Raw genomic sequence first — 15,016 nt, 5'->3', positions numbered from 1 at the left:
AAAGAATTTTTTCAAACTTGGGGTCTCTGAAAACTGTTTAATTTTAGGCACCACAAAAAAAAGCTTTTTTTAATTTTTGCTACAATGAGTCAAAGGAATTTCCCTTGCAGGTACTTGATGGGATATATTATATAAAAATGATAATTGCTTTTTATGTAAGAACCTTTAAAACACAAATGTAAATACCTCTGCACTGGGATTCAATAGACTCTTTTTAATGTGATACTCTTTTTCAGCATGTTAAATTCATTCAGTAATTGCTACTTTCACCTAAGAAAAGATTTTATTGTTGACCAGAGGTTTTGAAAGGTGGTTGTATTTTGAGGGAGTTAACTACTTTCAAGAAAAGATTTATATTGATCGCTTTAAAAATTTCTGATAAAAATGAAATTCAGGAAATGGAATGTACTTAAGAAAGAATTATTTATTAAAAATAAAATAACAGTATATCACATAAATATAGTATCAAAAATATTATGGTATAAATAATAAACAACTTTATAAACTAAAAAAATTACAAATTGATAACTTTAAGATTCTTTAGACCTAAAAGAATGTTGACAACTAACAACACCAAACCTACAATTTTGAATCTTGTAGCCAGATAGGTTTTTCTTTTTAAGCATAGATTTTGTTTAAAAAATCTATAAGTATAATCAAGTAAGTGTTCAATAATGTGTCCACCATCCAAAAAATAGCAAGGAATAACATTCATAATTATAAGGCCACCACAAATACCAGCAAGATACCTATATTCATATTAAGGAACAAAATTTTTTAATTTAAATTGAAGAGCATACTACAATAACCAAGTAAATCTAGATTTACTAATTGCTGATGAGAGCCAAATGAAATTTAATAAGTCAATAAGTATACACAGTTTCCTCCCACACTGTTTAAGAAAGAACTGATTCTACATTCAACTAATCAAAGCAGCTTCCAGTTCATAGTCAAAAATGCAACAAAAAAAAGGAGGAAAACAAATTTTGAACTTACTTGTTATCAGACTATCTCCTCAATTAAAGTTCTAAGGCTGCAGTTTCCTAATATTAAAATAAAGTAAGCAATGAATTTATATTTTCCTTCAGAAGTATGCTAAATGTTGAACAATTTACCTCTTATTTTAGTACACCTAACATCGATCAGATACCTAACATTGATCTTGATATGCCTAATTCTGAAAGAAAATTAGAAAAGAAATTGTAACAATCAGCTGTTTGTGAAATAATTTTCTCAAAATAGTGCATTTGTTTTCTTAGTTAAAGGTATTTTTGGAAGAAAAAAAACTTTTAGGCATATCGAGAAAATTTTTGAGTTTCATCCAATTATTATGTAATACAGATTTTAATTTTCATCCAATTAAAGCGGGTTTACTGATTTAAAAAAATTAGTTGATTCAAAAAGTTACAAAAAATTACTTTAACTCGAGTTTAATCTACAGCAAGAAATTCTATGTCTTACAAAATTTCAGAGCTACAATTTACATCTAATAATATAATTTACATACTTATAAATAAAAAAAATTGAAACAGAATTTTTATATACTTTAAAATCAGGTGGCAATATACTTTATCTTGAGTTAAAAATGATAATAGAAAATATAGTTTTAAAAGGATACTTGAAAAAGTTTTCCAAATGAGTAATCAGTTCAATGCTGGGAAATTTGACATCAGAAACCCATGAACTAGTTTTAACTGAAATAGAATAGTATCATTACAATTCTGTAATAAATTACTTTTTTAGGAGTCCTTACTTTTTCAAAAGAAAAATCCTTATTATTTAAAAGACTGTCACCAGGAGATGTATTTAAAAAAAGTAATTAAACAAATAAAAAGATAAAAAGTTATTATGTTGCTTATAAATTAAACATCATAATATTAATCTGTTCAAAAAAAACAAAATAAAAATCAAATGCTATTGTTCTACTAGGTTCTAATTAAGGTTCATGCTGGATGTTTACACAAAAAGTCATATCTATATGGATAATTTCTAGTATTTTTTATTTGCTCATTATCAAATAACATTTTTAACAGTTCATCTATCACCAAAGGTTTGGTGAAAAGCTTATATCAATGTTGGATCTGTCGAGACCAGATGATTAATACTACAAATGGCTAGTTTTAAACATGTGTTGAAATTAACTTAGTTTTATATGTGTGATGAAAGATAAATATTCTTTCAACACAAATATAAAACTAATTGTTAATTTCTTGCTGAAGTCAATATAATTAAAAATCAAATTTGATAAATCAAAAATAAAATATAAAAGTACTTTAAATATGAATATTAAATCTTTCCAGAAAGCTGGAAAAATTGGTAGCTGGTTGGTTGGTTGGTCTAAGTAAATGCTTAATATCATATAATTTATGAATTTTGAAGGATTCATAAAAATTTTCAATTGTTCGATAGCTAATTAACATATAAATGCATACACGTAAAGTAAAAGAAGTTTATACATACTAAATACATTGTTCCTCATAAATTATAATAGCTATATCCTAAACAAGAAATTTTTATAAATATCAATAATATTATTGGAACCAGGGTTGGCTAGTTTAAACTCATGTGATTTAAACCATGGTTTATAAACCGAATAGTTTTTTTTCTTTAAAAAAAAACAAGCTTGGCTTTTTTAAATGAAAAATTTTTTTAATGAAAAATCTTTTAAATAACTGAAGTTTTATTTAAATAAATATAGTTTCATTATAACCAAATGAAAAATAGTAAATTCTCCCATAAATTTTTTTATCTTGAGTTTAATTGCTAATGTGAGTCTTTGTTACTTTAAATGAATAAATGTAATGCTTTTAATAATGCTTTTCTGCTAAAATATAATTATAAAATAATTAATGTAGTATATTTAAAGTTAAGTCTTATAATGACTCTAAAAATTCTACGAATAATATAGACCATCATCATTTCTACATTCAGATAGTTTTTAAAATTATTAAAAAAAAAAAAAGCAATCATAGAGCAAGTTAAGATCAAAAGTTTTACTATTTTTTTTTAATCTTGTTAATAGCAAGCATAAATACATTACTCTCACTACAGTCAAAAGTATAAATGAAAATGAGGTACTTTTCTGCATTTTATATTTTATTTTTCGGTTTATTTTTTCTGTTAACAGCATAAACAAATTATTGTGTGCACCACATATTATGATGTTATTGATTCTAATATTAAATAATAATAGTATAAAAAAGCATAATTAAAAATATTCAAAATTCATTTAAAATTTAAACAATGCATATTATTTAACTCAATATTGCATTATAAGCGTAATGATATGCTTAAAATCATAAGAAGAAATTTTTTATTTCTTACTTATCATTAACAGTAAAATATACCTTTAATTTTTTTTATATATATGCCTTTGTATGCAGCCAATATGATATTTTTAGTATTTTTCATTATTCTAATATTTTCAGATATTCCTGAATTTTCCAAGCTCTCCTTAAAGTTTGTATTATTTCAGTTGGGGAAAAACATGATCATCTTATTATTTAAATTGATATAAATGTTGTGAATTGAAAACAATTAATTAATGGCATTAAATAATTTTAAAATATGAGATATTTTATAAATATATTGACTAACGAAAGGAAATTCAGTCTTTAATATAAATATTAAATTTTTATTTGCAATCTAAGTTGTAAGGTAAAGTAATTATAATACCTTATAATAGCTTAAATACTTTTAATTTAGATCATAAATTATTATTCAACCTTTTGTTTCAAATAAACCAGCAACAAAAAAATATGATTTTTTTTTCAACCTTGATTCGAACAATAGTACTGGAAGTCATTATTTCCTTAGCCAAAAACATTTTACATGAATATGCAATAAAACAAATAGTGAATTTATTAAAAAAATGTCTGTGACTAAATAATATGCTAAAGCTAATCCATATGTTCCTAGAGAAATCCCTGCAGAAATTCTGATTTTTAATGGCAAAATTAAAATGTAAATATATAAATCTATTGTCTGTATAATAGCTTTCTAATTTGATTCAAAATACCTCATTTAATACTAAATTTAAGCCAAAACTAATCTATATGTTCTAGGTGAAAACTACAAAGAAATTCTAGATTTTAATATCAACATTAAAATTTAAATTAAAATGTAAATGTATAGATACATCTATAATATAAATTTTTTAATTTGGTGCAAAATCTCTCAATCAATAGTAATCAAAGCTTAAAAATATTATTTTAATGATAACACAAACATATAAATGGCAGTAAAATTCTAAAAATTAACAATAACATACCTGCCAACATTGGAGAAATAAAATAACTGAGATTTAACTAGCGATATTTTAAGGCTATGCGTTAAGTTTTGATACATCAAGTAAGTCAAAAAGAGAAATTCAAATTTGGAAATAATATTAGCACTTACATTTAGCAAAGTAAAAAATTTATATATGAATCTAAGAAGAATTTTCATATGAATCTAAAGAAGATTTTTTAAACCATTATTCTTAATTACATAAACTATTAATACTCAACATCTGCAGCACCATCTGTTGAGGAAAAAGAGAAGTATTTTTGCCACCAACAGCTATTTTATCCCAAATCTTTTTTCTTTTTTTTCTAGTTTCTTCAACAAATACGGAGAAATTTGAGAATAAACTGGTTAACAGGAGATAGTCGTAAAACACAGGAGTCTTCGTTAAAAAACAGGAGACTTGGCAGGTATGCAATGAGATAAAAATTTTAATTTTTCTATTGGTGAAGTTTTTTCTTTCTCAACTATTTTAATGGTGTATCATGCACAAACACCTTTATAGAAAACAGTTTACTTGAACTCTTTACAAGCTTGGAACAAGGCTTTTTTTTACCTACATGAGTGGTCTAAATAACCATTTTAATTGTACTAAGCACAGACACCTCCATGAAGGGTGTTCCAAAATTGACACAAGATTTGAATTAAATATATAATCAATTACTTAGTGTTGGCAACCAAAAAAAGAAAACAGTTAGATAGCTGATAGCTTAAAGTTTGTAACAATTCAGCACTGCAAATAAGAACAATGATTTTTCATTGCTGAAAGCCCCATGAAATAATCCAACTACTGCACCTTTCCTGGTTGTGTATTCTCGTGTTTTGGTGATCTGAACTTGCAACCTAGTGTGATTTAATGCTATTAGATTTTTTCCTAATAGGTTATTTGAAAACTAAAGTGAACAAATCATCGTAAATGATATTTTGCCACATTTATGCAAAATGAGCATGGAAAATTTGAACAAAAAAGTTTGCCTTGTGCTAGCAAAGGAATGGAGGTTATTTGCCTGATGTGTTATACCATACATAACCCTATTCTATGTAATTTGTTTAAATTAAAAATTATATATAATCTTGCATAAATTTTGGAACAGCCTTTAGTTGCCAGAATTCAGAATTCTTTGCAAGCTGGAAGGAAGGCTCCTTTTACTATCTTGACTATCCTAAATGATTAAACAATAAGAGTGTTTTTTTAATAAATAATTTAGATTTTGACAATATTTTACATATCTTCGAAATAAACTTTCATTTATTGAGTCCATTTTTTTTATTTTCAATATTTGATAAAATTTTATCCAAAATAGGTAATCCTGTTTATTTCTTGTCCTGATGAATTAAGTTTTGCCAACTATTTACCTAAGAATTAAAATCTGTATTAGTAAGAAGTCCAATTCTGATTGAAATCCATAGTATAAGTGAGAAATATGGTTATAACAAGTCAGTTTTTTAGACTGGCATGATTTTGAGACAAGTTGATGTTTTGAGTTCAAAAAATTTTCTGTTTAGAAGTTTTCAAACACAATATGCATACCTAAAAAAAACTCATCAACAGATCCAATGAATAATACAGATTTCTGAAAATTTCTCTTCACTTTGATAACTTTTTCTTGATTTGTTGAAAGAACAGGCATTAAACAAAGCTTCTCTAAGCAGTCTGAATTATTTCGGCAAAATGTCGCTTCATCAATAGCTTTGCGAGCAGGCAAGCATATAAAATTATTAACCTATAAAAATATATAACTGGATTAACATTTATAGCTAACTGTACTAAAAACTATTCATGAGTAAAACTGGCAAATTAGATCCAGATTCAAAATAAGAGTCAGAAAATTTTAAACTGCCGTATATGCCAGTATATAAGTCGGCCTCTATTTTTAATTACAAGATATCAAATTTCTGGCACATTGAGTGTGTAAGTCGACAACTGAAAAAAACAAATATAAAAATTTCTAAAATTAAAAAACATAAAAAATTATTAAATCTACTACATTATCTGAAGTTATTTACATTGAAATACTCTTGAATTTAACTTTTCTTACACTTAATTTTGTTTCAGAATGTAATTTAAAGTATTGTTTATAAACAAAAAGTATGATGAGAGAAAATGCAAAATTAATAACAGATTAAAAATGGTTTTTGAAAGGGTTAAATTGATACAGATTTAGTCATATCTATTTCATTGTTTATAATGCATTGCTATTTCAGAATCAACGAATGCTTGACTTTATTGCTGTGTATAAGTCAAAACAATTTATGGGTTTTTTTAAAAGTAGAAGTTATAGATCAAGATATACGGTATATTTTTTACATTAATATATTTTTTAAAATAAATCAATGAACTACATTTTGTGAACGTTTATTTTCCTTTATTTATATATTGCCATCAAAGCAACATAGTTGAGAAGAATCAAAAAGTTGTACCAGAATAATAAATCACATAGGCACATGGAGAGGCAAATGCTAGTAGAGGTTCCAGAAGGGGTTTCCAATTAGACATAATATAGAATTACAATAAACAAAAACCATTCTGAGAGATGCTCAAAGTTTTGGCCAGCCTGTTACAACAATTGGATGCGTTTGAGATACTTCTGATATGTTTGACAAGGTACACCATTTCATGCAGCATGATGCAATGAATACTTTCAGGTGTCTGACCAAAACTTTAATCCTCTTTCATAGTAATTTTGGTCATAAATATGTAGCATGTGCAGAAATACAGCAAAAATAAAATGATGTAAAAGGATTTTTGTTTATTGTCCTTGTATATTACATATAATTTGCAACCTGACTAGGGGCTCTAAATAGTGTTAACTATCCTATGTTCTGATAAGATTTTTTATTCTTTTTAAATATCTGCTTTGTCCTTTCATTTTAACCATAGCTAAAACACCTTGTATAATCTCTGGAGTGAAAATAAAATTTCAGAAAAAAAAAGCTTGTATTCAATAAATTAAATCCTAATAAAAATTTAAAAATAGTAGAAAATACACAAATTTTTACCATTTCTTAAAACAGCAGAAAAGTAACATAATCAATAAAATTTAGTGTATGCAGTGCAAAACACAAATTTGAACTAGTAAAGATTCAGAAGTAAACTGCAACAAATTTGAGAGGAGAAATAATTTCATACCAGTTTTGTAACAAAATATCTCTGATATTTCATAACAAAACTCATTACTTTCATGGAACCTCTAGGATTCATTGAAACAAGATATTTTCTCAAGGACTGAAAGATCAATTAAATCTAATTTTGAACTATCAATGCAACCTCTAGAACTGTATAGGTTCAAAAAAAAAATTAAAAAAATACATTTTAAAATAGAAAACATGTTTTTAATATCTTTCATCTAACTTTAAAAAACTTTTTTACTTGAATTCCCTTTTAACTTTATGCAAAAGGATTAAAAGAAATTACTGGTATATTTGAAAAGCAAGGAAAAAAAATCAAAAATTTTAAAGTGATTACTAAGCTATGATGACATGATAATACAAAAGGTATTCAATTTTATCTTGACTATCTGTTATACAAAAGACAGTTAAGTAATGCTGCTTAAAGACTTATTTGGGCATACTTACTCTCTATTAAACATTATGTTTAATTTTAAAAAATAATAAGAGCAATAATAAAAAAATTACAGTTTTTATATTGCTTTCTACAAAATTATTTGAACAAGAAACCTTAAAGAAATTGTTAGGTAACAGATGTATTTTTTTAATGTTAATGCCAAGATTGTATTCTTATATATACTAAGATAAACGAGACGTTAAGAGTTAAGGCTGTTTTTTGAAGGCTCCGTTTTAATATGAAATTATGCTTTTTTGTGAATAATATGCTATTTTTATGACTGCTGTAAGTTTGCAACTGTTACTCATGACTGCTAGCTCAAGTTTAGCCTATCGAAAACCAGGCTGTCTACGCTTTTTTTTAAAAGTCACAATTTTGTGAAAATGAAAAGTTTGCTGTTTAATTTTTTAATATTTAAAAACTTACTCCAATGCTGCATTACTTGGGCTCATAAAAATTTTAAAAACTGAGAATAAGGTAGTGATTTTGATAATTTTGATTTGGAAAAATGCTGCAAATTGGCAATTTTTAAAGAAGTTTAATAACTTTTAAAATATTTAAGTAATTCGTCTGTTCTAAAGTCCACATAATTCTTCAAAGCAAGATTATATACATTGTTAAAAATCATTGCATTACTTCAAGTGTAAGGTACTTAAACTATGGCTTTTTTTAATTTGCTTGGTGACAGAGCTTCTAAAAAAAAAAAGAAAAAAACATTGTTAAAAGGAGCCTTTGCACACCATTTTGGATTGTAAGTAAAAGTTTTCATTTTTGTTTGAGTGGGACTTTTTGCTCCTAAAATAATATTTATGATAATTTGATTTGACAGCATTACAATTTTCAAAACAATAAATAAATAAAGGTGTTACTTTATTATATAAAGAGAAATAGCACTTGATAAAGATTTTTTCTCAAACGTGAATTCTGTGGCTAATTTTTATGTGTATTTTAAGGTGAAAATTGACAATTTTGACGAAAATGTCAATTTTTTTTTATTACCCATATTTAAACTTTAGTTCATTAACATTCCAAACCACTTTAAAATTCTTAATTACAATTCTGAGGAATGAAGTTATAGTTTTTTTTTTTTTTTTTTTTTTTTTTTTTTTTTTTTTTTTTTTTTTTTTNTTTTTTTTTTTTTGTATGTTGACAGACAAAACCAAAACCAGAAGTAAACGCAAAAAACGAAACTAAAAATTTTTTTGGCTTCCTTCGAGTATTATTACCTTAATTTATTTGAATAAGATATACTTTAAGACAAATAAAATTAGTTTCCAGAAATTAATTTTTTTGATGTCAGAATTTTCATACGTTTCACATTTTCTTGAATTTTAAATGCATTTCTGAAACACATTGATTTTCAGAAAATTTCTTTACCCTAACACACATATCAAAAAAAAGTTTATTACAGAATTCTTTGAAATTTTCAATGTGGATTTTGTATAATGTTAGCAATGTTTTGAACTAAAAGCTAAGGTTGAAGTTTTAATTTGTTATTTTTATGAGGCGCTGAGTAAAAATATTCAGAATATTAAACAATGTAATTACTTCTATTAATTATTTTTTTAAGATTTTAATTCAAAATACAAGTAATTATTGATCTAGAAAAAGTATATTTTGAAATTTATGCATTACAATTAGTTGAAAAGTTGTTAGCGTGACATGAAAGTAAACCAGAAGTAAACGCAAAAAAACAAAACTAAAATTTTTTTTGGCTTCCTTCGAGTATTATTACCTTAATTTATTTGAATAAGATATACTTTAAGACAAATAAAATTAGTTTTCAGAAATTAATTTTTTTGATGTCAGAATTTTCTTACGTTTCACATTTTCTTGAATTTTAAATGCATTTCTGAAACACATTGATTTTCAGAAAATTTCTTTACCCTAACACACATATCAAAAAAAAGTTTATTACAGAATTCTTTGAAATTTTCAATGTGGATTTTGTATAATGTTAGCAATGTTTTGAACTAAAAGCTAAGGTTGAAGTTTTAATTTGTTATTTTTATGAGGCGCTGAGTAAAAATATTCAGAATATTAAACAATGTAATTACTTCTATTAATTATTTTTTTAAGATTTTAATTCAAAATACAAGTAATTATTGATCTAGAAAAAGTATATTTTGAAATTTATGCATTACAATTAGTTGAAAAGTTGTTAGCGTGACATGAAAGTAAACCAGAAGTAAACGCAAAAAAACAAAACTAAAATTTTTTTTGGCTTCCTTCGAGTATTATTACCTTAATTTATTTGAATAAGATATACTTTAAGACAAATAAAATTAGTTTTCAGNCTAAAGTAAGAGAGTGGGGAAGATGAAGAAATGTTTGTTTATTTTGATTGTTAAAAAGTGTCCGGGAAATTGACCCTTCCGGAAAAGGGACGTCCGGATATGGGACGTTACACTGTAGTTGAAAAGTTGTTAGCGTGACATGAAAAATTCGTAGTTTTTAACCTCAAGTTTGCCCTTATATTGAAAAATATTTTATAGATTTTTAAACTTTAAAATTACAATTTTAGGACTTTCTGTTAACCAAACATAAAATTAAAATTTTAATTATGCCTTTTTTTAAAACAAAATTCTGTGGAAACGAATACCTTAATAATGCCTATTATCAAATTCTAGATTTTTTAAAAATTTACTTCTACTGCTGATGATGAAAAACAATTTTAATGCCATTGAAAAACTATTGACATAAATTATGAAAAAATATAAATATTTAACAAAACTCTAAAAATAGGCAAATGCATAATACTTAACTACCTTTCAAAAAATGCTGATCGCAAAATTGTCTTGTTATATTTCTGTCAAAGAAAGTTTTCCCATTTTAGAATAATGCAAGCTTTATTTTTCCTACTTTAATTGAGTGATTTTATTGTATTTTTCACATTTTAAAAGAAACATGCACAATACAATGAGCTTTTGAAACTTGAATTTTTCATGTTTCAAAAGATACTGCCGAGCAGAGATTCATTGCGATAAAAATGAATTATAGCATGCTTAAAATTCTTCATTCCATATTTACTCCTCTATGACAATTAAGTTTGGTCAGAAAGAAAGAAGCCTCTTTAGTATAATTGTATAGCTACAACAATCAAAATTCAAAAAGTGCAAATAACTTTTTTTTTACCTAAAATTAATACTTTGTTTCTACATTGCAAAACAATATGTATTGTATTAAAGAAATGAAATTATTAAAATTCAACTTACTTCATCAGTAAAGATTTTAAAGAACAAGTGATCACTAGAGTTAATGCAAGAATGGGAAATGTTACCATCTAAAAAAAGAAAAAAATATATAAGTTCTTAAAAAAAATCAATCTCACTTCAATAGAGTTGAATTTTTCTTTAAGATATTTAAAACTTACAATCTTTAATAAATTTCTTTGAAGAACAGAATCCCATCGGAGGTGAAAGAGAAGTTTCTACAAGACAATTGAACCAAGATCCTATATTTCTTACTTCACAGTTATTAATAGAGGACACAACATCACCTTTAGTTAAACCTCCAAAATGAGCTAAACTAGATTGCTAAAAAATATACAACATTATGTTTACATAAACTAGCATTATGCTCAAACTATTTAACTAAAATAATAACCTTTAGATGAAGAAAAAAAAATTCAAATACAAAAAGTTAAGATTTTAATTTTACCTTTTCAACATTTAAAACTGTTACTCCTACATCAGTTTGATAGTGTGGATACAAAACAGATGGTGCATAATTAACAAAAAATAGACTAAGGAGAAGTAAAACTAAATTATGCCAAACTCCAGCACAATAAACACGTAACTGCTGCTTGGAAGAGCAAATACTCATTCTACGATAATCCAAATTCACAAATGCAACAGGAAGTATTAGAGCCAAAGCAAAACCACAACTTTCCACAGGCACTTTCTCCCTAAAAATAGAAATATTATCATAATCAAAAAGATAAGCTAGCAAAACACAATATTATATCATTTAAGAAACTTAGTAGCATTCTTCTTTAATGGCAGTACAATGAGAAGACATTAAAAATATCAGATTGAGTGGTCAAGTTTCTTTAAAAGAGAAAACTGATTATCACCTGATCAGAAAAAACACATGATCAGAATATAAAGAAATCAGCATGCAAAACACAATAATAAAATTTAAGAAACTCAGAAACACTCTTTTTTTTTCAAAAATAGCACAGTGAAAAGACCTTAAAAAAATTGGGTGAAGTTAGTCATTTTTTTTTTTTTTTTTTGAAAGCTTAAATCAGATTTTTATTTTGTTTTTCAAACTGGGTATTTTAAAACAAAAGCTTAGGTGAATTTTCATGTACTAAATACAAATATTAAACTCAATACACACAGGAATGTAATAGAGAAGGTACACAGGAAAATGGCATACCTCCTAGTTTTTAGATAAAATCCCATTTGTTTCATAAATTTTGTATTTTCTTAATTAATTGAAAGATTTTTTATTTACAGTACAATTTGCTTATTAAAGTAATTTTTTTGCTCTTTTACAGTTTTTTAAAATATATAAGTTCAGTGGACAATATCCTATACTGAAACATGCATATTTGACACAAAATACAAAAGCCCACTACCAAGGACCCACATCCTCCATCACAATGTTATGAAATCAAAAGAGTCTTAGTATGTATATATTTTATACATATATAGCGCAATGGAGACAAAAAGGATAAAAAGAAAAGAAAGAAAAATGAAGAAAATGAATAAGTTTTATTTACAGCGCATAAACTGCAAGTATATAGATAAGTTAATAATTTGTTAAAAATATAGAGAAAGCATAGAAAATAATAAAGACTAATGAAAAGAGAAGAAGAAAACTATAAGTATAATATATTTTTAAAAAATTTTATTCAAAAAAAATTTTTTAAAAAGCCAGAAAACAAAATAATAAAAAGAAATAATCTCTTCATCAGCTCACACACGCATGATTATAATACGATATGATATCACACAATTATATATATTGCAAATATAGTCATGTGATATTTTTTTCAAATACATTTTTTTTTAAATATTTCTAAAAATATTTTAATATAATAATTTTATTCCTCTCCTTTCATTAATCTTTATTATTTCCCACGTTTTCTCGATATTTTTAACTTATTTTATGAGTTCTATATACTTACAGCTTATGTGCAGTAAATAAAATTTTATAAAAATAAAATAATGGTCCTAAAAAAAAAGTTTTTAATATTTTTAAAAAATATTTTTAAAAAAATATATTTCGTAACGTGCAGTGATACACAAACACAAGTGTGTTGTTTCTGGAAATGTACATATATATATATATATATATATATGCACACACACAGTATTAAGAACCCTATATAAGTTCGGTTAGCCAATCTTGGCATTCCCTATGTTGGGTATGCTGATGATGGTGCTATTATTGTCAGAGGAAAGCGCGGCAAAATAGTCTCTGAAATCATGAATGGTGCACTTCTAGAAGTTGATAGATGGTGCTCTGATTCTGGCTTATCTGTTAACCCTTCCAAGATAAGTCTTGTAGCCTTCACCAGGAAAAAGCATTTAAATCTAAGTGATGTGTATTACCTAGATTATAGGTTGGAACTCACTGAGAAAGTTAAGTTTCTCAGGGTTTTTTATGACTCCAAACTTAACTGGGGTTATCTAGAATAATGTATCCACAGGGCCAAGAAGATATTCTGGTCTTGCAGAAAGGCAATTGGTAAAACCTGGGAATTATCCCCCAAGATAGTTTACTGGATGTACAATCCGCAAAAAAAAAAGATATCACCCTCAATAACTTTCGTTCTAATGATCGGATTTTCACGAACTGAAAGTCGATCTTAATGGTTCCTGGGGGTGACCTCAAATATGCTAATTAATTAGTGCTAACTATTAATTAAGTTACGAAATCAGACACAAAAACGTACTTTCTCTGAATAAACATATATTTTTTTTTACATATTTGGAATCTAGACACTTGGGGTAGACAAAATTTTAAAAAAAATTGGGTGGCAATAAAGGTTTATATATTTGGCGATAGTCCAGAAAACCGCCAAAAAAAGTTGCCAGGGCAAATTAATATTTTAAGATAACCCATTGACTAATTCAAAAGCTTAATGCTTAATTTTGCTAGGTTGAGTATGTGTAACTCTGAATGTAAAAAAAAAAAATGAAATAATGCTCTGTGATTGCTGGGAGAGGATTAGTTAATTGTTAATAGAAAATATCTCGAAGTTTCTAGGCAATAGACAATTTTAAAGCTGATTTCTGTCCAAAAAGCAACAAAAAAAATTTTTAACTCATTTGAAAAGAAAATTTGAATTAATTTATAAATTATTTATGATTTTCTAAGTTTTTAGAATTTAAATACATGAACTTTTTACCTGATATTATTTAGATATATTGTTTTTGCTATATTTATTCGAGGATTTCATACTAAAATCAAATTGACGTAACTTATTATAGCTATATACAAAATTTTAGGGATAATCATTTTTACAGATTTAATTGAGTCTTCTAGGTCTTCTAAAGTTTGAAGAAACAAAAACTGCTTGAAAAATAAAATGTACAGGGATGAGAGTAGTCAAAGTAAAAAAGAGGAAATCCAAGTATATATAAATACAGAAATTTAACAAAAAAAGTGCGATTTTTAAACTTGTAAGCCATGTGATTATAAATCCCGATGATTAATTTAAAAATTGCATGAATATATGAATATGAATCAATTGCATGATTTTAAATTGAGAGAATATGAATCCCGATATGAGGCTTTTAAATTAAGTGAATATGAAACACTATATCGAATTTTAAAAAATGAGAAAATACAAATCATGATGCGTAATTTTTAGATCACGTAAATACGAATCACAATGCATCATTTTTAAATCGCGCGAATACAAATCACATTGTCTAACTTTTAAAGCACGTATAAGTACAAAAATCGATGTTTGATATTACAACCGTAAAAACGAACCACGACATTGGATTTTAAGCTCGCGTGAATATGAATCGCTACACAGGGTTTTAAAAGCGCGTAAGTACAAATCGCAATATTGGATATTTAAATCTCGTAAATAAGAATCGCAATGTACGATATTTAAATCGCCTGAATAAGAATCGCAACGTTCAACTTTTAAATCAGGTAAATACGAAAATCGATGCTTGATAATAAAATCGCGATTTTAAA

General features: G+C 25.9%; 1 protein-coding gene across 3 annotated transcripts in view; it reads right to left on the bottom strand.

The window, feature by feature from the left end:
• Positions 1-404: 404 nt before the first annotated feature.
• S2 (membrane-bound transcription factor site-2 protease) overlaps positions 405-15,016 on the bottom strand; it is a 33,727-nt gene continuing 19,115 nt past the window's right edge. The window contains exons 4-10 of one of the 3 annotated variants that reach the window (XM_071188248.1): positions 11,510-11,756; positions 11,223-11,385; positions 11,065-11,132; positions 5,816-6,008; positions 1,619-1,694; positions 1,116-1,177; positions 821-1,043 (exon numbers count right to left, since the gene is read on the bottom strand). In XM_071188248.1, the coding sequence (XP_071044349.1) occupies positions 1,003-1,043; positions 1,116-1,177; positions 1,619-1,694; positions 5,816-6,008; positions 11,065-11,132; positions 11,223-11,385; positions 11,510-11,756 (850 nt within the window). In that variant the 3' untranslated portion in view covers positions 821-1,002. Of the gene's footprint in view, positions 750-820; positions 1,044-1,115; positions 1,178-1,618; positions 1,695-5,815; positions 6,009-11,064; positions 11,133-11,222; positions 11,386-11,509; positions 11,757-15,016 lie in introns of those variants that run through there. The other 2 variants (XM_016054679.3, XM_043041346.2) reach the window with 2 other exon arrangements.

Source organism: Parasteatoda tepidariorum, chromosome X2 (genome assembly GCF_043381705.1).
Source record: "Parasteatoda tepidariorum isolate YZ-2023 chromosome X2, CAS_Ptep_4.0, whole genome shotgun sequence".
NCBI lineage: Eukaryota > Metazoa > Arthropoda > Arachnida > Araneae > Theridiidae > Parasteatoda > Parasteatoda tepidariorum.
This window is presented reverse-complemented; position numbering and strand designations above follow the sequence as displayed.